The sequence below is a fragment of the Grammomys surdaster genome, unplaced genomic scaffold, assembly GCF_004785775.1.
Source record: "Grammomys surdaster isolate TR1022 unplaced genomic scaffold, NIH_TR_1.0 187, whole genome shotgun sequence".
Classification (NCBI taxonomy): domain Eukaryota; kingdom Metazoa; phylum Chordata; class Mammalia; order Rodentia; family Muridae; genus Grammomys; species Grammomys surdaster.
Window position 1 is genome coordinate 8,261,312 of NW_021604632.1, and position 23,504 is coordinate 8,284,815.

The window sequence follows — 23,504 nt, forward strand, 5'->3', positions numbered from 1 at the left end:
TGTATATGTATATGTATGTAACACAGAAAGCAGAGACCCAAGGAAGGGTGAGTTTAGAAAAACATGTAAAAATAAACTCCAGTAAGCACATACTAACTATTAGCAGAGCAGCCCTTCCCCAGAACTTTCTCAGGATAGTCCAGTTTAAACACAGTTGCCTGGCATGTAGTATGGATCATATCTGGGAAATCATGGAAGCGAGACAGAAGGCCATGTCTAGATTCAGGGTATTCAAAAGACAGCACTCTGCAAATCCTTTCAACCACGCTGGGTTCTATAGCTGTGTTACGACATCCAACAAGAATAAACATGTCTTATAAATCGAATGTAAGCGTCTGTCACAGGAGGCACGAAGCCACATCTAAGAACGATCCAGGGAACAAAGTGCATGTGAGGTAAAAGGCCCTCTGCCTCTTCCTGGGGCCTCTCCCGCAGTTCCCCAAAGCATTGTTCACCGTGTTCACACTCGGGTCTTGAGGCTTTGACAACTTTACCCCTTTTCCATCTTTTTTTTTTTTTTAATTGGGAAGCTGCTGTCAGGTGGGCGAGTTCACTGGCCCCCAAGGACCAAGGCCAGAGAAGTCACCACGGGAAGGGAGGAATAGGGGAGGGAGAGGGAAAGAGAAAGAGGCACATGGAGAAAGAGGAGGAGGAGGAAGAAGAGGAAGAGGAGGAAGAAGAAGAGGAGGAGGAGAAGGAGGAAGAGGAGGAAAATAAGAAGAAAAAGAAGGAGAAGGAGAAGAGAAGGAAGAGGAGGAGGAGGAGGAAGAGGAGAAGGAGCCTCTTTCCATTTTTACTAGTTACTTTGCATAGCTGTGAGCAGAGGGGGTCCCTGAGTTTGTGGTAGAGGCCCCTCATCTCATGGCAGACAGGGAGAGAAACAAACACCCAGAGGACCAGATCTAATCTTCAGAATCATACCCGTAGGGACTCACTACTTCCAACCAACCCTACCCCTACCTCAGCCTCCAACCCCTGTTTCCAAAGTTCTGCCACCTTCTAAAGTACTACCACAGGCTGGGGACTAAATTTCCAATTTTTTTTTAAAGATTTATTTATTTTATATATGCGAATACACTGTAGCTGTCTTCAGACACACCAGAAGAGGGCATCAGATGCCATTACAGATGGTTGTGAGCCACCATGTGGTTGCTGGGAATTGAACTCAGGACCTCTGGAAGAGCAGTCAGTGCTCTTAACCACTGAGCCATCTCTCCAGCGCTTGCTTATTTGTTTGTTTGTTTATTTATTTATTTATTTAGACAGGTCTGCTTTGCCCTTCAGGCTGGACTAGAACCTATTATCCTCCTGCTTCTGCTTCTCAAAACGCTGGGATCACAGATATGAACTACTAAACCTAGTTGTGGGGGGCATTCTATGTTCAAGCCATGAAGCCAGAACCAAAGCATGCAAAACGAAAGCTCAGTTCAAGTGCATGGCTAGCCTCATTCATTGGCTCCTTTATTTATGGCTGCAGTGGACTCAGTGCTACAAGCATGAAGCCCTGAGTTCAGATCCCTAGAACCCATGGGTTTTTTTTTTTTTTTTTTGGTTCGTTTATGTTTTCTTTAGAAAAGCCTGGTGTGGCAGCTTATAGTTAGAGTGTAGGGAAACAGAGTCAGGAATGTCCCTGGACTTGCTGGCGGCCATCCTGGCCTACTTGGAAACTTCCAGGCTAGATCATGTTTCAAACAGGGTAGAAGGAGCCTGAGAAACAACATCCAAGGCTGTCTTCTGGCCTCCATGTGTACACACATGTACTCACACATGTATAAGAACACACACACACACAGACAGACACACTGAAATTTAATCACTATGAGGCCATATTAAGAGGAAGAACTAAGTGAGATATTAACGAGGTGGCTGGTGTGGGCCATGGAGGTCCCAGCATTTGGGAGGTAGAGATAGGACGATCAGGGGTTCAAGGTTATCCTCTACTACACGGTGAGTTTGAAACTAGCCTCGGCTATGTGAGACCCTTCTCTCACAGGGTAGGTGATTGGGTCAAAATGGCTCCGTCATCAGAAATGATCTGTCGTTTAGTGTGTGGAGAGATTGTTTTATAATGGGAGTGTTGTAAGAGCCAGTATCGCGCTGTCTTGAATCCGCCTCTCTTGCCTTGTGTTACCCAGAACTCTTAGGACTCTTCAGCGTTCTCACCAGCAAGAAGGCCTTCACTGGGTGCCGTCTCCCCTCCTTCCAACTTCTAGTGCTGTGGACCAAAAAAACCTCTCCCCAGTTTTTTATAACCATCTAGTCTGTGGTGTTCAGTTATAGCAACAGTAAGGATGGTGGTTTGAATGAGAATGGTCCTCACAGGCTCGCATACATGAATGCATAGTCACCAGGGATTGATACTATTGGAAGGATAAGGAGGCGTGGCCTTGTTGGAGGAAGTGTATCATTTCCCGGTGGGCTTTGAGGTTTCAAAAAGCCCAAGTCGGGCCCTGTGTTGCCCTTTTTCTCTTCCTGTGGATCAGGGTGTAGCTCTCAGCCACCGCTCCACTCTCGAGTGCCGCCATGCTGCCATGATGATAATGGACTAACCCTCTGAAACTGTAGCAAGTCCACAGTTAAATTTCTAAGAGTTACCCTAGTCTTGATACAGTGACTAAGACACTAAGTAAACTAAGACAAATGGGTTCCAATAACCTGCCACTTATCACGTCTTCCCTTATGATCCCTGGCTTCCTGGCTGCCGAAGCTTTGCTGGTTGATACAGATAGAAAAGCTGACATCAGTGGCACTCTAAGATCGGACGCTTTCTAAAATGCTACTAAGGGTGGAGCCAGGAGCTAGGCAAGCATTCTACCGTGAGCTACACTCTCAGCCATAATTTTTTTTCTTTAACTTTTTAGATGGGGGGCAGTTTAAGCTTTCCAAGGCCCCTTCTACCCACCCACCCCCACCCCATGCTTTGCTGAGAGTCTTTTTTCTCTATGTGCCTGCTGTATGTATGTTTTCTTACACTCCCCCCCCCCAAAAAAAGCCCACTTTTCTTCAACTGCAAAAAAAGTAAAATAAAAATAAAAATAACATTTTTGGACAGGATCTCCATATGAAGTCATGGCTGGCCTCAAGCTCAGAGATCCACCTGCCTCTGCCTCCCAAGTGTTGAGATTAAATGTGTGTGCCACCACATCTGGCATTTTGGGAAACTTTTTGCTTTTGTTTTTTCGCGACAGGGTTTCTCTTTGTAGCCCTGGCTCTTCTGGAACTCAAACTGGACTCAAACTCACAGAGATTCGCCTGTCTCTGCCTCCCAAATGCTGGGATTAAATGGGTGCACCACCACCACACCTGGGAAACTTTTTTGAGTGCTGACATGATGTTCAAAATATTTTGGATTTATTTTGGAGCCCTCTGTGTTGTGGATTGATTCTGATACTACTTGTGTTAATTCAGATCCCCAAATTACCGGAAACCTACACATCTGCGTGTAAGACGCTGAGGGTCCCTGCCCCCAGCTGGTTCTGATTAGTAAATAAAGTTGCTGGCCACCAATGGCTGGGCGTGAGACAGAGGCAAGGGAACCCGGGGAAGGAGGAGGATTTAGTACCGCCATGCCGGGGAAGCAGAAGGATCAGGCCTGAGAAGTGCTGGACAAAGAGACTGCCAACATGTAGGAGTCGGGGATCCTGACCTAGGTGGGATGCAGACTGTGTGTGTGCGTGTGTGTGTGTGTGTGTGTGTGTGATTCGAGAATCCAGAGCAATGGGGCAGCTAGCAAGGAACTTGCACAGCGGCTGGGTTGCCAGGGACATAGAGTGGATTAATCAGCTACAACAATTTATTTTTTATTTATTTATTTATTTATTTATTTATTTTGGTTTTTTGAGACAGGGTTTCTCTTTATAGCCCTGGCTGTCCCGAACTCACTCTGTAGACCAGGCTGGCCTCGAACTCAGAAGTCCTCCTGCCTCTGCTTCCCAAGTGCTGGGATTAAAGGCGTGCGCCACCACTACCTGGCTGGACTTAAGATTTTTTAAAAAAATTTTTTAATCACATTTAAAGAGAGGGGGGAATGGGAGGAGGTCATTGTGGAGCTCAGGATAACTTCAAGTTGGTTCTCTCCTACCATGTGGGTCCTGGGGATCAACCTCAGGACATCCTACTTGACAGGAAGTGTCTTTATCTGCTGAGCCATCTCATCAGCCTGAACTTTAGATTATCAGATTAGAGACATTTAGCTGATAATGCTAGCCACTGGTCCCCACTCTGAGAAACTAAGGTGGGAAACATGTCTGATGCCAAGCCCTTTAGATTAGGGACTCACCCATCCTGTTTGGATTTTCCTTCCATGCCTCACATATGTCTAAACAGCAAGAAGAGCACTGATTGTATTGGCCCATTCAGAGAGGACATCATTCAACTATGCCATGAAGGAGGCTGCGGTAGAGGCTCTGAAGAAGAAAGGATGGGAGGTGGTCGAATCTGACCTCTATGCTATGAACTTTAACCCCATCATTTCCAGAAACGACATCACAGGTAAGAACCGTCCCTCTCCATTGACGGTGCCGGACCCTGTGGCCCAGCCTCAGTCCCTCTTGCCTCCCAACAGGGAATCTGAAGGACGCGGAGAACTTTCAGTATCCTTCTGAGTCATCTCTAGCATATAAGGAAGGCCGCCTGAGCCCAGATATTGTGGCTGAACAGAAAAAGTTGGAAGCTGCAGACCTGGTGATATTTCAGGTATCACATAGGACAGAAATCATAAGAAAGCGGTGTCTGGGGTGTTTTGTCCTTTTTTTGTCCTGGAGCCCTCTGCATTCTAAGTGACGTCAGTCAGAGGGTATGCGGCTGAGCTGAAGTGCTTTGTGTATTTACCTTTATTTGTGTGTGTGTGTGTGTGTGTGTGTGTGTGTGTGTTATCCTGCTCAGGCTGGCTTCTTGGCATTCAGCAATCCTGCAGCCCTAGCCTCACAAAGTAGTTCATACTAAGGGAACAAGGCCCTTCCCCTTATCCCTGACCCCCCACCCCCATTTAGCTTTTCCAGAGGAAATGACAAGGGCAAAGGTGCCCTATGGTGATACTGTAGACAGTTGCTCAGCACCTAAACTCTTCCTGGCCACAGGGGAAGGGTAAGTGTGAAAGGACCCTGATCTGACTTCTTGGTCTTCTGCCCCACAGTTCCCAATGTATTGGTTTGGGGTGCCCGCCATTCTGAAAGGCTGGTTTGAGAGAGTGCTCGTAGCAGGATTTGCCTACACTTATGCCACCATGTATGACAAGGGTCCTTTCCAGGTAAGTGAACCGTTGGGTATTTCTTGAGTAGATTCTGCCCTGAGAACACAGATGGAACTTTAAGACCAGGGAGGACACATTGTATAGCTCTTATAAATCAAATGACAGGATGTTTTGGATTTGCTTGATTTCTTTTTATATATTTACTTATTATTTTATGTATATGGGTGTTTAGCCTGTTTTCCATATCTGTGAACCACGTGTGGAGTGGCTGAGGAGTCCAGAAAATGGGGGGGTCACATCTTCCTGGAACTGGAGTTACAAGACAGTTGTGAGCTGCCAGAGGTGCTGGGGACTGAACCTGGGTCTTCTGAAGAACAGCCAGGGCTCTTAACCCCCACCCCATCTATACGGACTGGTATTTACTCATGGATGTGGGAGGGACACATGCCTGCCACAGTGTGTATGTGGAAGTCAGGGGACAAGTTGCTGATGGGAGATCAGACTTGATCAGGTTGTCAGGCTTGGTGGCAAGTGACTTTACCAGCGAAGCCATCTCACCAGCCTTTGGACTTTGTTTTAAAGTGTTACAGAAAAGAAAAAAAAAAAAAACTCAAAAAAGTCAGTGTTGAGGGGATTAATGAGTGGCTGGCATAGGACAGATAAACCAGCCTTCAAGCTGTGTGGTAGATTTTTTTTCCCTATTACCCTTGTCCTTTCATGCTTGAGATTTTTCCATAGTAAAAATAAAATGGAAAAATCTTACTGACTTGGTGACAGACATCTGAAATCCCTCTTGGGTATACAGACAGGAAGACCAGGAGTTCAAGGCTACCCTCAGCTACTTAGTAAGTTTTAGGCCAGCCTGGGCTACATGTCAGAATAAAACATAAAAGTGGAAAAAGAATCTTTGTTGTTTGGAGGCCAAATAGTGACAAGATCTATCTTGTGACTTTTTAAAAAAATAGATTTTTAAACATTTATTTTTATTTTACATACATTGGTGTTTTGCCTGCATGTATGTCTGAAGGAGGGCATTAGATTCCCCTGCAACAGGATTTACAGTTGTGAGCTGCCATCTTGGTGCTGGGAATTGAACCTGGATCCTCTGAAAGAGCAGCCAGGGCTTCTAAACACTGAAACATCTCTCCAGTTTCAACTTTTTTTAAAATTAAATTAATAAAAATTGACACAGGGTCTTATTATGTAGCCCTGGCTGTCCTGGAAGTCACTGAGTGACCCACCTGCCTCTACCGCCTGAGCACTGCTGGGATTGAAGCCACCATACCCAGCTGTCTCCTAAAGTCTTGAGTGATTATTTGTGCTTTGGCCATGGCTATCCACAGCCACAGCTGGAACATGTGCAGAGTCATCCTGAGGCGACAGAGGACCCAAAGCCTGAGATAATAGCACCGATAGGGTGGCCTTATTTGTCCTTCTCCCTGGGGACCCCCTGTTCATTAACTCACTGGGACCCAGGAGAGGAGCCAGTGACACTTGTTTTCTTTTTCAGAATAAGAAGACCTTGCTTTCCATCACCACTGGGGGCAGCGGCTCCATGTACTCCCTTCAGGGTGTCCACGGGGACATGAACGTCATTCTCTGGCCAATTCAGGTAGCGCCTTGTCGGTGAACTTCCAGAGGAGTTTGTTAGCTGAGCTTTCCTCGGAGTCCAAACCTCCAGACAGTAACTAAAAACTGACCTGAGGTGTGAGGAGAATAGGCTGGCAACAGGACAGCCGCTCCTGAGCTTCCTTCAGGAGCTTGTGCGATGAAAAAAAAAATGTGTGTGTGCCTGTGTGTATGTGTGCATGCATGTATGCGCTTGTGTGTATGTGTGTGCACATGTATGTGTGTGCCTGTGCGATAGTGTGTGTGTGTGTGTGTGTGTGTGTGTATCAGAGGTTAACTTTTGGGAGTCCGTTCTCCCTTTCCACCTTGTTGATACCAGGATTTCCTTGTCTTTTGTAGTACTGTGTGGTCAAAGCTTACAAGCTTTGAGCTTCTGGGCAGTTCTCCTGTCTCTGCCTCTCATCTTGCCTTGGCATGCTGGGATTGCAGATTCATGTTGCTGCATATATATGTATATGGATGTGTGTGTGTGTATGTTTATGTTTATATGGATGAATATATGTGAATAAATATATATACTGGATTTTTTGAGACAGGGTTTGCCTGTATAGCCATATAGCTCTGGCTGTCTTGAAACTCACTCTGTAGACCAGGCTGGCCTCAAAGTCAGAGATCCACCTACCTCTGCCTCCTGAGTGCTGGGATTAAAGGCGGCCTGCACCAACACCACCACCCTGCTCCATTCACTTTTTTACATAGGTTCTGGGTTCTCCTGCCTCAACCCGTTGGGTGCTGGGTTTAGGGCTTAGACTGCCATATCTGGCTTCCCAGGACAAGAATCAAGTTCACTGAGCTTCGAGGTGGGCTTCGGGGTCCTTAGACCCGGAGGATTATATCCACCCAGAATTTGGGGCTGCAGAGGGGAGTGAGCGAGATGGGCACTGGAAAGACCATTTGTAAAGACTGAGCTCGTCCTGTGGAGAGGCAGAAAACTGCGCATGCGCGCGCCCTCGCATGCGCCAGTGCCAAGGAGCAAATGGTCTCCCTAATGGAATACAATTTCCGGCTCTTTTGGCAGAGGATCCAGGTTGGCACAGTTTCAAGGTTTTTACTCATTCAAACTCTGCCAAGGAGGCTGAGCCAGGTAACAGCTAGGGAGAGCGGGTGGAAGGTAAGAGAAGGACCTGTGTCAATTCCCCAGGGCACCTCAGGCCTCTGACAGCACTTTCTCCCATTTGCAAGCCCAAATCGCCCTCTTCAAAGGTTTTTGGTTTTTTTTTTAAATTTAAGTTTTATTTTATGAGTTGTGCCGACTGTCTGTGTACCGTGTATATGCGTTGTTCGTGGAAGCCAGGATTATACACTGTCTGTGTACCCTGTATATGTGTTGTTCATGGAGGCCAGGATTATACACTGGGTTCCCTGGAACAGCAGTTACAGATGGTTGTGAGTCACCATGTAGGGCCTGGAAATCAAACTCAGGTCTTCTGGAAGAGCAGCCAAAGCTCTTAAAACACCAAGGCATCTCTCCAGCTGCAAAGCTTTTGTTTTTTTCAGATTTCTGTTTATTTATTTTATTGCTCTGGGTGTGTATGCTACAATTTTGTGGGTGCCCACAGAGTTCAGAAAAGGTCATCCAATCCCTTAGAAATGGAGTGACAGGTGAGTCCCTCCAATGGGTGCTGGGAACCAAGCTGGGTTCTCTGAAAGAGCAATAAGTCTTAACCATTGAGCCAGCTCTCCAGCCCCCAGATCAACTTCTGATGCCCATTTACAGTACAGACTTAACTCCTGTGACTTATCTGTGTTCTGTTTCTCTCCAGAGCGGCATCCTGCATTTCTGTGGCTTCCAGGTCTTAGAACCTCAACTGGTCTACGGCATTGGCCACACACCACCAGATGCCCGCACGCAGATCCTGGAAGGATGGAAGAAACGTCTGGAGACTGTCTGGGAGGAGACACCACTCTATTTTGCTCCAAGCAGCTTGTTTGACCTAAACTTCCAGGCAGGATTCTTACTGAAAAAAGACGTTCAAGAGGAGCAGAAAAACAACAAGTTTGGCCTCTCTGTGGGCCATCACTTGGGCAAGTCCATTCCGGCTGACAACCAGATCAAAGCTAAAAAATAAGATATGTATTTTTCTAACATGTAGTTAGACCCAGGTTTCATTTTTCCCAGCTTGCCTAACTTGCTTTCATTTTTCCCCTTCGATCCACAAGGCTAGGAAAAGGAGAAGCTCACATCATCATATTTGGATAGTTCTCCCGTGGCTGTGACTGCAAAATGAACCAAGTGAGATTAGGGGCCTCAGGTGGGAAATGAATCAGGGAAAGGGGTAGAAGCGAGCTGGAAAATACTCTTCTAAGTCATTTATGCCATATACGCCCTTTCCTTAGGCTAGCCCTGACTAGATGGCGCCCAATCCTCCATTGATTGGTTGCCTTTAATTACCTCCCTGTGGTTTAGGGCAGAAGGGAATTGCTCAAAGAAAACAATGACCGAGGGACTAACTTGTTTAGCAGTTAGTTAGCACTTAGCTAAAGCCTGTTTACGATACATCCTGGTTTCAATTACTGTGCAGTGACTGACATGCCGCCCAGGGGGATTGCTCTCCAGCTCTCCTCTGTCTTGTACACAGCACACTCAGATCCTGGGAACTGAATACTAACACAGGTCTCCGGCTTGCTCTTCCTTCCTTCCTTCCTTCCTTCCTTTCTTCCTCTTTTTTTTTGTCAAAATAAATGAATACATCACACTTCAAATGGTGGTGCATGCCTTTAAGCCCTTCAATACTTAAAAACAATAGCCTCCCTGCTGACCCGGAGAGGTAGCTTCAGCAGCTAAGAGCACTTGTTTGCAGAAAACCTCCATAAAGGCTAACAGCTGGTTCTAACTCCAGTTCCAAAGGATCCAGTGCCCTCTTCTGGCTTCTGCAGACACTGCATGCACACAGTGCACAGACATACATGCAGCCAAATAAATAAAAATAAATCCTAAATGCCAAAATGAAAACCAGTAGCCCTCTACCAAAGCAAAAATACAAGTGAATGTCTGGAAGGTTTTTCTGTTATATTGCGAAACCAATGATATTCCTTTTTTGTTTGTTTGTTTTTATAGATCTGTTTTATTTTTGATTCTCTGGTGTGTCCCTGAGTGTTTGTGAATATATGTGGACAAGTGCCCACAGACTCCAGAAGAGGGTCTTCTAGCACCCAGAGCTGGCATTCTAGGTGGTTGTGAGCCACTCGAAGTGTGTGCTGGGGAACCAAACTCAGGTCCTCTGCAAGAGCAGCAACCGCTCCTAGCTGTGAAACCATCTCTCCAGCCCCATAATTACATCCAGCTTAATGAGCTGTGTGGATATCATGTAGGTCTTATAGTAAATAATTTTAAGACTCCTCTCTCTCTCTCTCTCTTTCTCTCTCTCTCTCCCTGTGTGTGTGTGTGTTGGTGTATAACGAATAGTCTTACAAATGTGATACAAGCACCCTACTGTTGGACTACATTCTCAGTTCCCAATTTTGGCGCATGAAATTAAGTTTTATTTAGGTGTATACGCACACAAGCGTGGCATGCCTGTGGAGACTGGAAGATGGAGTCACATCTCCTGGCTGGGGTTATGGGTGCTTGTAAGCCCCCTGATGGAAGTGCTCAGAACTGAACTCTGCTTGGGTCCTCTGCTAGAACAGCAAGGGCTTCTAAATGTTGCATGTTGCATCACCTCTCTCTAGTCACTCAATTTAAATTCTTGAAATGCACACTGAGGCCGGGCGATGGTGGCGCACGCCTTTAATCCCAGCACTTGGGAGGCAGAGGCAGGCGGATTTCTGAGTTCGAGGCCAGCCTGGTCTACAGAGTGAGTTCCAGGACAGCCAGGACTACACAGAAAAACCCTGTCTCAAAAAAAAAAAAAAAAAAAAAACAAAAGGGGAAAAAAAAAAAAAAGAAATGCACACTGGGCATGATGGTGGGACTATCATCCCAAGCACTCAGGAGACCGAGGCAAGAAGGTCAGATATTTAAGGCTATCCTGAGCTACATAGTGAGTTTGAGACCATCTTGGGCTCCATGAGACCCTGTCTCTAGAAACAAACCTTGAAGTGTATCTCTTTCCACCCTGTGTGCAATTCAAGGAGATGTCAATAGTGCGCCCTCTTGTGGCAAATGGGATGAAAGTATACAAAACTAGGTGTCCAGAAAATTTGCAGACCTGACAACGCTGGATGCTTTGAAATTCATTTTAGCAAATCAACTCACTTCTTCTGATACCAAGGTGATTAAGTCAGAGTTATCTAGAGGAGCAGAATTTATAGTATGAATCTAGATAGATAGATGGATGGATAGATGGATGGATGGATAGACAGACAGAAAGGGGGTGTATTAGATTGGTTTGCAGGCTGTGTCCAGCTTCTCCAACAATAACTGTCTACCAAGAGAAGGTCCAAGAATCCAGTTGAATTTTTGTCCATGATATTAGATGTTGTTAGTCCCATGGGTTGAGAATAAGACCACTGTCACAATCTTTCAGCCAAATTTGAAGCAAGCTTTAAATACTGGCTAGAAGGATGGACTCTGGCCAGGTCTATTTCAGGGTTTCCATGAAACGGCCATGAGTCACATTTTTGCAGAGGCTTAAGAAGGCAACCCCCATAATACCGTCGTGTTTTCCACCATGTGTGATCAAGCTCATCCAGTGCAGTTGAGTTAACTAAACTTGTTTAGGGGAGTGAAAACACATGGCTTGTTACTTCTCAGACACAACAGCTTCCAGCATTTCAGGAAGTGTCTGTCCCTGGGCAAAAGGCTTACAGGTTAGAGGCATTTTTGTTTCATGGATTTCTCTCTCTTTTTAAAAATGATTTATTTTATTTATGAGTAAACTGTAGCTGTCTTCAGACATACCAGAAGAGGGCATCACAGATGGTTGTGAGTCACCATGTGGTTGCTGGGAATTGAACTCAGGACCTCTGGAAGAGCAGTCAGTGCTCTTAACCACTGAGTCACCTCTCCAGCCCTCATGAATCTCTTAGGAACAGTAAATTAAAAACGTAATCTTGGCTCTCACAGTGTCTCAGCTGATCTTCAGTATACACCAGAATTCCAAAGAAGTAGGTTATCGTACCAGTGAAGGAATAGATTTGCCAGTGAGAGTGAAGGCAAGCAGGCAAAGAAAGCAGCAACCTTCCTTCTTCCCTGTCCTTTATATGGGCTGTCAGCCGAAGGTGTCGTCCAGATTAAAGGTGGATCTTCCCACCTCAAAGATCTGGATTAAAAGTGAGTCTTCCTGACCTGGCCCACGCTGCCCCATGTTTGGGGGCCAAGTGCTCTGGTCCGTGCGGGTCAGTCAACAGGGTTTAGCAAGAGAGAGAGAGTGGGGACGGAGGTGCAAGAGACTCGAAGAATGGAGACAAGACAGTCTGATCAAGTCCCCTTTATTAAAAGGAGATCCTGGATATTTATAAGCACAAGCAGGGGAACGCAGCTGAAGACGATTTACCACAGGCCTTGCAGCTGGGGGCCACTAAACAACAAAACAAAATATTCGAGAAAAACAAGATGTTTATCAGAGTGTGCTCAGCTTTTGTGGGCTGTTGAAAAACAAGTCTCTTGTCAGAGTATATGGCCCGAGATGGCTACAAAGAAGATAGCCACTTTCTGCTAGGAGTCGGCTCTCAAGATCTTCGAATTTCGAATGATTTAATAATAATAAAAAAATCCCTCACAGGTGTGCCCAACAACTTGAGTTTTAACTAATTCCAGATGTCACACAGGTCAAAGGAGACTCTCCTGGGAGAGCAGTTTAGAGATTCAGTAACAAATGATGACCACAAGTAGGTAGCCTGAGATGGCCCAGCAGGGCTGCTTCATATATCAATACGAAGCACCTATCCCTGGTACCTACATGTTGGAAGGAGAGAAAGGACTCCTGAACGATATGTTCTGACCAAACATGTGCCATGGCATGTGTGCTTGAGAGAAGGCACGCGCACACACACAAACAGGTGTGCAAACACACAGATAAACAATGGAATGAGATGTTTTAAGAGCACTAGGAAATAAAGCGATATTGGAATTACAGGATGCTGTAAAAACGTGAACAATGGAAGTACATACCTTTGCAGAACTGTGGTATTGTGAAAAATGGCGGTTACAGACAGCTATGCTGGATGTTGAAAAATGTCAGGAAGAAAAAAGATTAAAGGGACAGAGGGAGCTGGTATACACAGGCCAATCAAGAAACTGTCCGTTAAGTCCATGCTTGTCAGATAGTCTAAGTGAGACTGGTTATCAGGAGGATGAACACTCCAGACACTGGGATGTCTTTAAGTTCAAGGAAGGGGAAATTAGGGAGCAGGGCTACAGCAAAGAAACTGGGAGACTGCCAGGTCAAATACTAACTGGAGTCAGAACAAATGGGGCTGTGGGCTCACTGCTCTAAGGAAAGACCCTGGAGGCTTTGAGCAGAGGTATACTAAAGCTTGTTTGAAAAGGGGAATTCTGGGTGATATGTGAGCAATCAAGGGTAAGAGGAGGATGGACTTGGCCCTCCCAGGATGCCGTTATAACAGTAAAGGGACCAGGTGTGTTTAACCAGATCAAAGGTTAGGCTTAACAGGATTTGGTGATGAATCAGAAGTGGAGTCCAAAACTGCAAAGGTCTATTGGCCTATGCAATTAGAAGGCAGAGATTCCATTTGCTGCAGTGAAGAAGGATCTGGAAGGAGCATTTGGGGTGGGGATGGGGATGGGCAGTGGTGGGACTAGCATTTGGTTTCCCTCATGTTATATTTGAGGTGTCTGCTAAGACAGTTGACACACAACGAGGAGCATCTCAGCAACATATGTCGAACTTAAGGAATTTGCTGGTTAGTGGTCCACATGTAATCTTCTACAGAGATGGTCTTAAAGCTGTAGGAGACCCGCTGACTGCTCTCTAAGGCTCTTCTATACTTGAGGTCAGGATGAGTTTGAAAAGAGGTTTGCACAAAACACAGCTCTCCCTCAAGTTTATTCTAGAGCCAAGGTTGAGTGCCTATGGATTAAGGGTATCTCAAACTCCCTGTTCCAATACACTTTCATCAAGTTATAAAGTTTTTATGGTAACCGAACAAACTTACAGAGCAAGGTACCTTAAAACTTCACAGGTGGAAACATCAGAGAGGTGGGTTACAGCCAGGCAGAGGAATCTCAACTATAGGCCTCAGACGCTGTTAAATCTGTGTGCCAGTTAGTTTTTTGCCAACCAGACACAAGGTAGAGTCCTCTGGGAAGAGGGAATTCAGTTGAGGGGTTGCCTCCTTCAGACTGCCTCTTGGAAAGTTGGGACGGGGGAAGCTGGGGCTAACATTTTGTATAATGATTGGTGTGAGAGGGGGCCCAGCTCACTGTGAGTGATCCCACCCCTGGGCAGGTAGTCCTGGGTCAGTTAAGAAAGGTAGCTGAGCAAGCCAGTAAGTATCTCTCTTCTATGGTCTCTGCTCTCCACTCCTGCTCTGGCTATCCAAGATGGATTACAACTGTAAACAGAAATGAACCCTTTCGGCCCCAACTTGCTCTTAGTTGTGGTGCTTTATCACAGCAACAGAAAGCAAACCAAGACGTTCGTTATCAGGATGTTTGATCCGACACAGTGGTGGGGTAAGGAATGGCTCTTTAGGGAGTTGAAGATAGTCCCGGACTCTAATTAGCCTCCCGACCTGGACCAGTCTCCACACTCATTGAAGTTTGTATTCAGACAGCCTTGGGAGACACAGGAATTCTCCTTCACACAAGGGAAGTGGAGAAGTAGACTTAGGCTGTCCTGAGAGCCAAGAGAAGAAAGTGCCAAGGAGGGAGGCAACGAGTGTATCAAACACTGTAGATAAGCCAAGTAAATGAGGTCTGAGGACAGACCGCCAGGCTTAGTCACTCCTTAGTAATTTGGACAAAGGCTATTTCAGTAGAATGGTACTGGTACGACACATGCCAGGTAGGTTCAAGGAGATAGGAGTTCTAGAAAGTGAAAGCTGTACAGAAGATATGTGACCAAAGAGAATCACTCACCTAATGCTGAACCAGACTATCTTTCAAGCCAAACTATCACCATCTTCAATTCTGCTGGGCCAGTTCGCAAGAGAGCCTCACAACCATGCTTGTTGACTATTTACCTCCTTTCATAGGACAGGCTAAGAGGAGTCATGGGACCCTCATCTGGGTATCTAGCTATTCCTCCCACACAGCTGTAAACAATTCTGACTTAACTGCACATGGTCCTGGAGAGGATAGAGGATAAAGATAGGGAAGAATGATGGGGGAGGGGCAAATTCACCTATGCAGTCCTGGGGAAAGTGCTGCAGACCTTCCAGAGTGGCTACTTTACAGTCACCTATACTCTCGACACCACAACTCCTCACCCACGGCTCTGTAAGTAAGCCTCATAAACACTGATTCCCTCAGTGAACCCCTAGGGAGTCACACATGCTGGGAACTCAGAAGGGATGGGTGGTGTTGACACCTCACCAAAGGAGAGGATTTTATTATTTATTTTTGATTGAGAGAAGTTTGTTATAGATTTCTAGATAGGGAGAGGGGAACAGCCATACCATTTGAATCTTGCATGGTAGTCAAGCTGACTTGAGCTGCATGGCAAACGGGAGGGGAACTTCAGAGACATTAAGGACGCTGGAGTAATAGGGAAATATGTATGCTTAGGCTCCAGGAGAAACAGGCAGAAGGAAAGCAGACGCAAAAGTTCCACCTGAGTCAGGACTCAGAAAGGAGGCTGTGCTGGCGCTAGTTCTTATGTTACCTTACCTGAGGATATTATCATTTGGAAGAGGGAACTGCAACAGAAAATACCACCAGAATGACCAGGCAGGAAGCACATGGTGCATTTTCTTAGTGATTGATGTGAAGGACCCAGCCCACTGAGGGTGGTGCAATCCTCTAGGCTGGTGGTCCTGAGTTCTATAAGAAAGTCGGCTGAACTTGGGAGGCAGAGGCAGGCGGATTTCTGAGTTCGAGGCCAGCCTGGTCTACAGAGTGAGTTCCAGGGCAGCCAAGGCTATACAGAGAAACCCTGTCTCGAAAAACAAAACAAGCCAGGCGGTGGTGGCCCACACCTTTAATCCCAGCACTTGGGAGGCAGAGGCAGGCGGATTTCTGAGTTCAAGGCCAGCCTGGTCTACAGAGTGAGTTCCAGGACAGCCAGGACTACACAGAAAAACCTTGTCTCGAAAAACCAAAAAAAAGAAAAAAGAAAAAAGAAAAAAAAAACAGAATAAAAAACAAACAAACAAAAAAAGAAAGTCGGCTGAGCAAGCCAGTAAGCAGTACCCTCCCATGGCCTTTGCATTAGCTCCTGCCTCTAGGTTCCTGCTCTGCTTGAGTTCCTGCCCTGATTTCCCTCAGTGATGTACTATAAACTGTTGGCTGAAATAAACTCTTTTCTCCCTAAGTTACTTTTTGTCTAGTGTTTTATGACATTGATAGGACCAAACAGAACTTGACTCCTGAGGGTTAGGGGATAGGAATTCTTTTCCTGATGTTTTAAGAAAATTGCATACCAATGAGATAAAAAACCTTGGTGCTAAGGATAAAGGATTATATCTTTTTTTTTCACAAATAAACTTTATTCTTGGGAATTTCATACACACATACAATGAAATATATCCACCCCAATGTTCCCGCTCCAACTCCCTCATCTCCCCCAACAAATCCACCCCTCACAACTCCCTGCCTTGTTCTATTTCTTTTTGTGATAACCCACTAAGTCCAACTAGTGCTGGTTTTACATGGGTGTGGGGCCTTCCACTGGAGCACAAGAAATCTGCTTGGGGAACACCCTAAAAGAATGATCCTTCCCTCCAGGAGCAGCTATCAACTGCTAACAGCAACACAGTAAGGGGTGAAGTCTGAAGAGTACTTCCCCCATCTATGCTAGAACTTTGGCTGGCTTGAGCTTGTGCAGATATTAGCTGCTGTGAGTTCATAGCTACTGTATCATAGGACTGGATCTTTCAATAAAGGAAAATGGTACCTAGTGTATGAGACATTAGAATAAGATGGCATCACTAGCAATGTTAACTCTGTATTTACTGTGAACCAGGAACCAAGTAAATTAATACACATTACTGGCTTAGCTCTGGTGACAGCCCTAAGGGGACAGTCTCCTTCACAGGAGTATTTGAGTACTTATGAATTGGTATATGGGATTGCAAAGTGTGGAAGTCAAGGCTCCATGCAAGAGCCAACAAACTCAAGAGCCGTTGCTTTTGTTTTGATATTTGTGTTGTGTGAACGCATGCAAGCTTTGCCATGATTCATTTCTGGAGGCCAGAGGACAACTGTACAGCATCAGTTCTTCATCCCATGGTTTTCTGGGTTCTGGGAATTGAACTCAGATTGTCAGGCTTATGAGACAAGCACCTTTACCAGACAAACCATCATGGTGGTTCATATTTTTGTTCTTGAAAGACTAATTTTATTTATGTGTATGTGTGAAGTAGAAACTTCTAGTTTCTTTGGAAAGTTAGTTATGTCAAATGTTTTGCAAGGCATACAGGTCAAAGGATGTTTTGCTATAACAGACATAGGTGAAAGGATGTTCTGATATAGCTAACACGTGAAAGTACCTGGGATAAAGGATAAATATGACCCCAGACAGTGAAGAAAAACACTGAGCATTGATTTTGTTTGCTCCACCTCGCTATTCTTCACTAACATGCATGTATTGGTTTGCCTTACATAGCATTGTTGAGCTCAACCTGTGGTAGGTCAACTATTGAAACTTGCCCAAGAACAGCAGCTTGCCACATCTGTGGCCTCTCCTAAGGCCAGTTGGGGTTTCTTCAGGATTTGAACTACAGCTGCTGGTTCATATATGGTGTGTGCCTGCTTAAAGGACTAGATTGAAGTGGCAGGCTTATGTGAGGTATCTGCCTGCCTACAGGACTGGTCTGCAGCTGCTGAGATGTATTTGGTATTTGCCATGGGTCTAAACTGCTGCCAAAAAGATCAAGCTCATCCCTAAAGAACTATCGCTTAACAGGTCCACTTCCCCCACATCCTAGTAACTTCTTCATTACCTCTGCTGGGTAGTGGGCTAAAGGAGAGGTTGAACCCTTATTAAAAGTTGCAAAACATGTATGCCTACATATATGTATATGCTTGGAAATGCCTGCAGAGGCCAGAATTCTGATTGCATGGAACTGGAGTTTCTAGCAGTTGTAAGCTGCCTGATATGTGGCAGGAACCAAACTCAGGTCCTCTGCAAAGCATGAGCTTGTAACTGCTGAGCCATCTTTCCAGCTGTCTTTTCATCTTGATTATTATACCTTTTCAGTGCTGTTTAAGCTTATTAGTGACAAATGTTTACATTTTCTGATTTTATGTGTACATGTGGTGTTTGTACATCTGTGTGTGGAGGGTAGAGGTCGACTTCAGGTCTGTTTTGATTGCTCTGTACCTCAATCCCTTATCAGGTTCTCCACAGAAGTTGGAGCTCAGAGATTCAGCAAGGCTGGCTGGTTAGTGAGCTCTTGGGAAACCCTGTTTCTACTTCCCCAGTGCTGGGGTTAGATGCAGATCACATCTGGCTTTTTCTGAGGTGGTAGCATCTCGACTGAGTCCTTTGCTGGCACACACTCTACTGGCTTGTCTCAAAATCACAGAGATTTTGAAAAATCATAGTGGGCCTACTTCTGCCCACTATGTCCTGCTAAGGCAGTTCTTCATATACTATATTCACAATATCCTTGTATCACTTATATTACTAACTTATTGTTTTTCTTTAATTCATCCTTTCCCACATCATCTGGTTAGTGGACATTAATTCTGTTTTGATATGCTGTGAACTGAACCCAGGGCTTTGCACCTGCTATGTATGTGAGTACTCTAACCAGAAGCTCCATGATGAGTCCCTCACACATGGTTCCAATCACTTCCCCAGCTGTTTCCAGTCTCCACAATTTCCCCACACTGCCGATACACTCAGGCTAACACAAAGTCTGAGGAGAAATAATCGCCACCCACTGCAAAATGAAAACTTTCAATGTTTTATTTTTGACTGCAGCTGTTTACAGAAATATAATTGCGAGTATACAAATGTTCCAATAGAAGCAAAATATCTTTTTAATATTTAACAAGTTATCACAGATAGCTAAAAACATAGATGCAAATGAAATTCCCCCAGAGAACAAACTGAGAATATCTGGTGTCAGTGCTCTGAAACTCCAACTGTGAAGCCGTATACACAACGTCACTCTTACGTCACTGCAGACAATGCAAGAAGGCAGGTCAGTGGTTGATCAGTGTGCTCAAGCAGGTAAAATTAAACAAAAACTCAAAATGGCAGAATGGCAGCTAAATCACTTGAGAACATGTGAATGAAATATTCCAAGTTACTCATTAAAACAGGAAGTAAAAGAAGAGAGTGAAACTCAGTCAAGTTGCCAGGAAAGCAGCAATCACTTGGAGCTTATCCTTAGAGGGAACAAGGTGAACAGATACATTCATTAGGTAGAAGGGGTTAGTTCAATTGCACTGCAGAAGTTCTCTAATGAGTGAAATTGTGATCACTTCGGTACAGGACAGCTCTGTTTTCTTTTCTCTCTGTCTCTCTTTCTGGTACCAGGGATTACACCTACCTTGGGTCTTGTGTGTAAAAAAGCCCCACCACTGAGCTCTAACTCCAACCAGGACGGTTTTTATTGGTCACAGAAGTTTGAGTCTAAACTCACTCTCAAGCATCTGGAGTTTATGTGTGAACGTAAGCTTTCCTGAGGCTCACTAACCAAAATAGTAACAACAGGCCACCCCTACAAACCATGCATATTATTACTGCTGGGCTGGGGAAGGAGCAGTGTGAGAGAGCAGGTAGGGGTGACACGGGCTGAATGCAGGATCTTTTAAGGAAGCATTACAAACCTGGGTTAAATAAATTGTGTAGACTGCTCTAGATCCAGTGACAGAGGGGAAAGGAGGGTGTCTCTACAGCATCCCAACAGCTTGCCTACTTACTTTCCAGCACCAGTTTGTAGAGTAAGCCACTTAGCACTGTTAGTGTGGGACAGATAGCAGTGATTCTCAGAAAGCAAGTATTCATTTAGTTTTACTCTGAAAAGTGAATCTCTCTTTCATGAGCTAACTCATCAGTGACTTGTAAACAGTGGAAGGAAGATTAATAATGGAAGTGCTGAATTCTAAAGAAAAAAAAAACTTGCTTAGCTTGTATTTATTAGGATGCACACAACTAAGAAGGGATATACCCAAATTATAAAATGCACTGTCTTATTATTTTGTTAAGTACTTTACCTGAAGTGTGAGTTCCAAGGAGAACCATCACTTGACTGCAGTGTTGAAATGCCAAGTAAGCTACTTGAAAAGAATCCTTATCTATTAAGAGAAGAAATTAAACAAGGTGCTATGTTGGCCTGGCCAGCCATCTATCTGAGATCTCAGATACAAGAAAAATGGTATGGAATGGCAATTCTGTTCTGAGAGCTGGTCTAGCCAGAGCAAAACCGTGTTCTGCTGTTAAATTAAGAGGCAACAAAGAGAAAACTTGTATTACACTGCCCACAATGTACCCATGTTATGCATAAACAGGAGACTGTAGCACCCATCAATTATTTTTGCTAAGTAAATGTCACAACAATTAAAGAAATACAGAACATTGCACCTATATATTGAAATCAGTCAGTTAATGTAAACTTTTTTAGTCAGTGGTAGGGAAATGCCAAACTAAGTTAAATGAATTATTAATAACTATACTATATATACAAAAAACAAATGCATTTCTTAGGCAGTACTGAGAATAAATTATTATTGTTGATAAATGACCACAGGTAAGGCTGAATATACATAAAGAAGAAATAATTATCTCTTAAAGAGTGGGGAAGAAGTTCACTAGCTTTCACTAGATGGAGCTCATACGAATGGCTCTGAAGCTAAGGATGCACTGGACTCACCTGGGGACTTGGGGCAGACAGACTGCTGGGCCCCACTTCAGATCTAATACAGTATGTCTGGGCTAATGCCCAAGAATGTGCACCTCTAACTAGCTCCCTGCTCACACTGATGCTAGCTGCTGGGTGGAGGGCCATACTGGTTTGCATAAACCACACAGGTAGAAACTATACACTATAGCATTCTTATATAAGGGACATGAAATATACAGGAAGGGGAATGGTTCTAAGTAACTCTCCAACACACTCATCAGCCAGTCAAACATTTTACTATTTCTAAAATGGTCTGAAAAATGTAGTCATTTCCCTACAGCTATATTTCAAGGTCTTAAGTCTTTTAGAAAATAGTAATTTCACACTTATTGTAAGTTACTTTAAATAAGCAGGCACCCAACACAGGAAGCCATCTATCCAAAATCAATGTGCAGTATTCTGAATAGTTAAGATGCATTCTTGGCTTTGTTTGGAATGATTAAAGTGCACACTAGAGTATGAAAATACTGCACACATACACCATCTTCGGCCCACCAGCAGCTGCAGACATACCTGCATGGGAACACAGCTTTGTCCCTGTGTCTAAGATACTACTGTCCTGAACCTGTCAATTTGTTGCTGATGGCCCTTCAAGCACCACCATAAGGAGCTGGATCAGAAACAAAAATGGACAAAACCAGGATACCCAATCCAACGGTATATCTGACACCAAGACCTACCTTAGCTTTCCCATGACTCAAATGACGTCTAAGTGTTTTCTGACATCAAGTTTTCCAAAGTCGATTAACTAAAGTTCTGATGGACAAGAAATAAACTACTCTGCCACATTTAATTAGGGGAAAAAAAAAAATCAATGTTACCCCCAGGCCTTACAAAACCTGTTTTAGTGACTGCTTTTCCCCTAGCCAATGAGGATCAGAGAAGAAGCTGAGATTAGTGCCTTTATCACACTTGACACACATTTCTGTGCATGAAGTCTCACAGACAGCCACATTTTTATTCTTATTCAGGTGAGACCCATCTATAATTTGTTGGGATGAGGAAATTAGATTTGATTCATACAAGCCTGAACAGTATGCACTTACTTTCCCAAGCAATTCTGCCAAAGCACTTTCTCTGTTATTTTTAAGTCAAAGGAACTGACAAAGTCATCTTTGGAAGAAGATGGAAGAAGTACAAGTTGGGATCTGATAAAACCAGTTGTTCACCATTTTGGCAATAGTGGAAGTTTTAAGAAGGGGGCACTGGCATGATAAAAAGGCACTTTTCCATAACATTTAATCTACATACAAAATATTAATGTAAAAAATTGCCTGAAACAGCAAGAGCAGTAAAAACAGAATTTTATTAGTATATGAGGCTTAGAATGGCATGAAAATAGAGTTAAAAATAATTAGGGTATTGGGACAATTTACAAATGATACTGTAGAGAGTCAATCTCCTGCATCATGAATGTCACCTCCACAGTTTAACTCTAGCGACAAAAGCAGGCAGAAGGGAAAAGGTCTCAGTATGTGTGATGGATGAGTGAATGTTAATCCTCTTGCTAGTGTGTATACCCAAGAGATCTCTCTCTCCCTCCCTCCCTCCCTCCCTCCTTCCCTCCCTCCCTCCCTCTCTGTCTCTCTCTCCTTCCCTCCCTTTTGGTGGTGCTTGGGATCAAAATTAGAGTCTTGAACATGCCATGTAAACTCTCTACCTCTGAGCCTCACCCTCAGGCCTGGGTTATTTCTCTGTCTACTGAATTAGTTTTTCTTTTTCACTGAGCCCCTCCAGGTAACTGAAAGCATGCAGATATAAAATGGCCATCTTGGTTTGAGATGGAGCCTGTGCTATAGATGCAAAGTAAAGCCCATAACTTTCAACTAATTACAAATCAGGAAATAGGGATAACAGAAAATTTTACTAGGAAAATGAAAAATTCTCAGGCTAACTCTGTGAATAAGTATAACTTTGCTGAATTTAAGAATTATTCAGGGGCTGGAGAGATGGCTCAGCAGTAAAGAGCACTGACTGCTCTTCCAGAGGTCCTGAGTTCAATTCCCAGCAACCACATGTTGGCTCAAAGCCATTTGTAATGGGATCCGATGCCCTCTTTTGGTGTGTTTGAAGACAGTGAAAGAGAGAGAGAGAGAGAGAGAGAGAGAGAGAGAGAGAGAGAGACAGAGAGAGAGAGAATGAGAATGAATGAATATGAATATATTATTCACTGTGGTTCTTATTTGCTGATAGATTTCATTTTCCCAAAACAAGCATTTACACTGGCTTAAAAAGGGGGTCCAGGTAAGGTGCTTCATACCAGCAGGCCCAGGACTTGGGCAGCATAGTGCAACTTCGCTGAAAAAATTAAAACAAACACTCAAAAGAAATTATCCCTTTCATTCTGAAAGGACATACGCACAATTTCTTCCTTCTATTTTTTCTGGGTACATCAGTCAAAATTCTGATAGGCAATAAATCTACTACAATGCAATTATAAACTATAATTCACAATATTATACAAAGAGGGAGCAAGGAAGGATGGAGAATGGGAGGGAAAGAAAGAGGTCTCTTGTTAATACTGCTTCTATAATAAAAGCCCTTTTAACACTTGTCTAAGGAGACAGGGTAAGACAGGTCTACATTGGCTAAATACCAAATAGCAACATGATGCTAGAATCAGAAAAGCCCACAGGCAATGCTTAGGAACAAAGTATCTAATGTCTTCTCCCTGGTGTAAAATGACAAGAAGGAGTAACTTGCACACACACATGGGCACATGCACTTGCACGCACACACACAGGTGTGTGTGTGTGGATGGAGA

General features: G+C 44.3%; 1 protein-coding gene across 1 annotated transcript in view; it reads left to right on the forward strand.

Annotated features, from left to right (window-relative positions):
* The window catches only part of Nqo1 (NAD(P)H quinone dehydrogenase 1), a 13,865-nt gene extending 4,953 nt beyond the window's left edge, over nt 1-8,912 (forward strand). Inside the window, exons 2-6 of the mRNA XM_028768698.1 lie at nt 4,327-4,491; nt 4,565-4,695; nt 5,135-5,248; nt 6,702-6,803; nt 8,584-8,912. Of these exons, the coding sequence (XP_028624531.1) occupies nt 4,327-4,491; nt 4,565-4,695; nt 5,135-5,248; nt 6,702-6,803; nt 8,584-8,889 (818 nt within the window). The 3' untranslated portion in view covers nt 8,890-8,912. The remainder of the gene's footprint in view (nt 1-4,326; nt 4,492-4,564; nt 4,696-5,134; nt 5,249-6,701; nt 6,804-8,583) is intronic.
* The last annotated feature ends 14,592 nt before the right edge of the window (nt 8,913-23,504 follow it).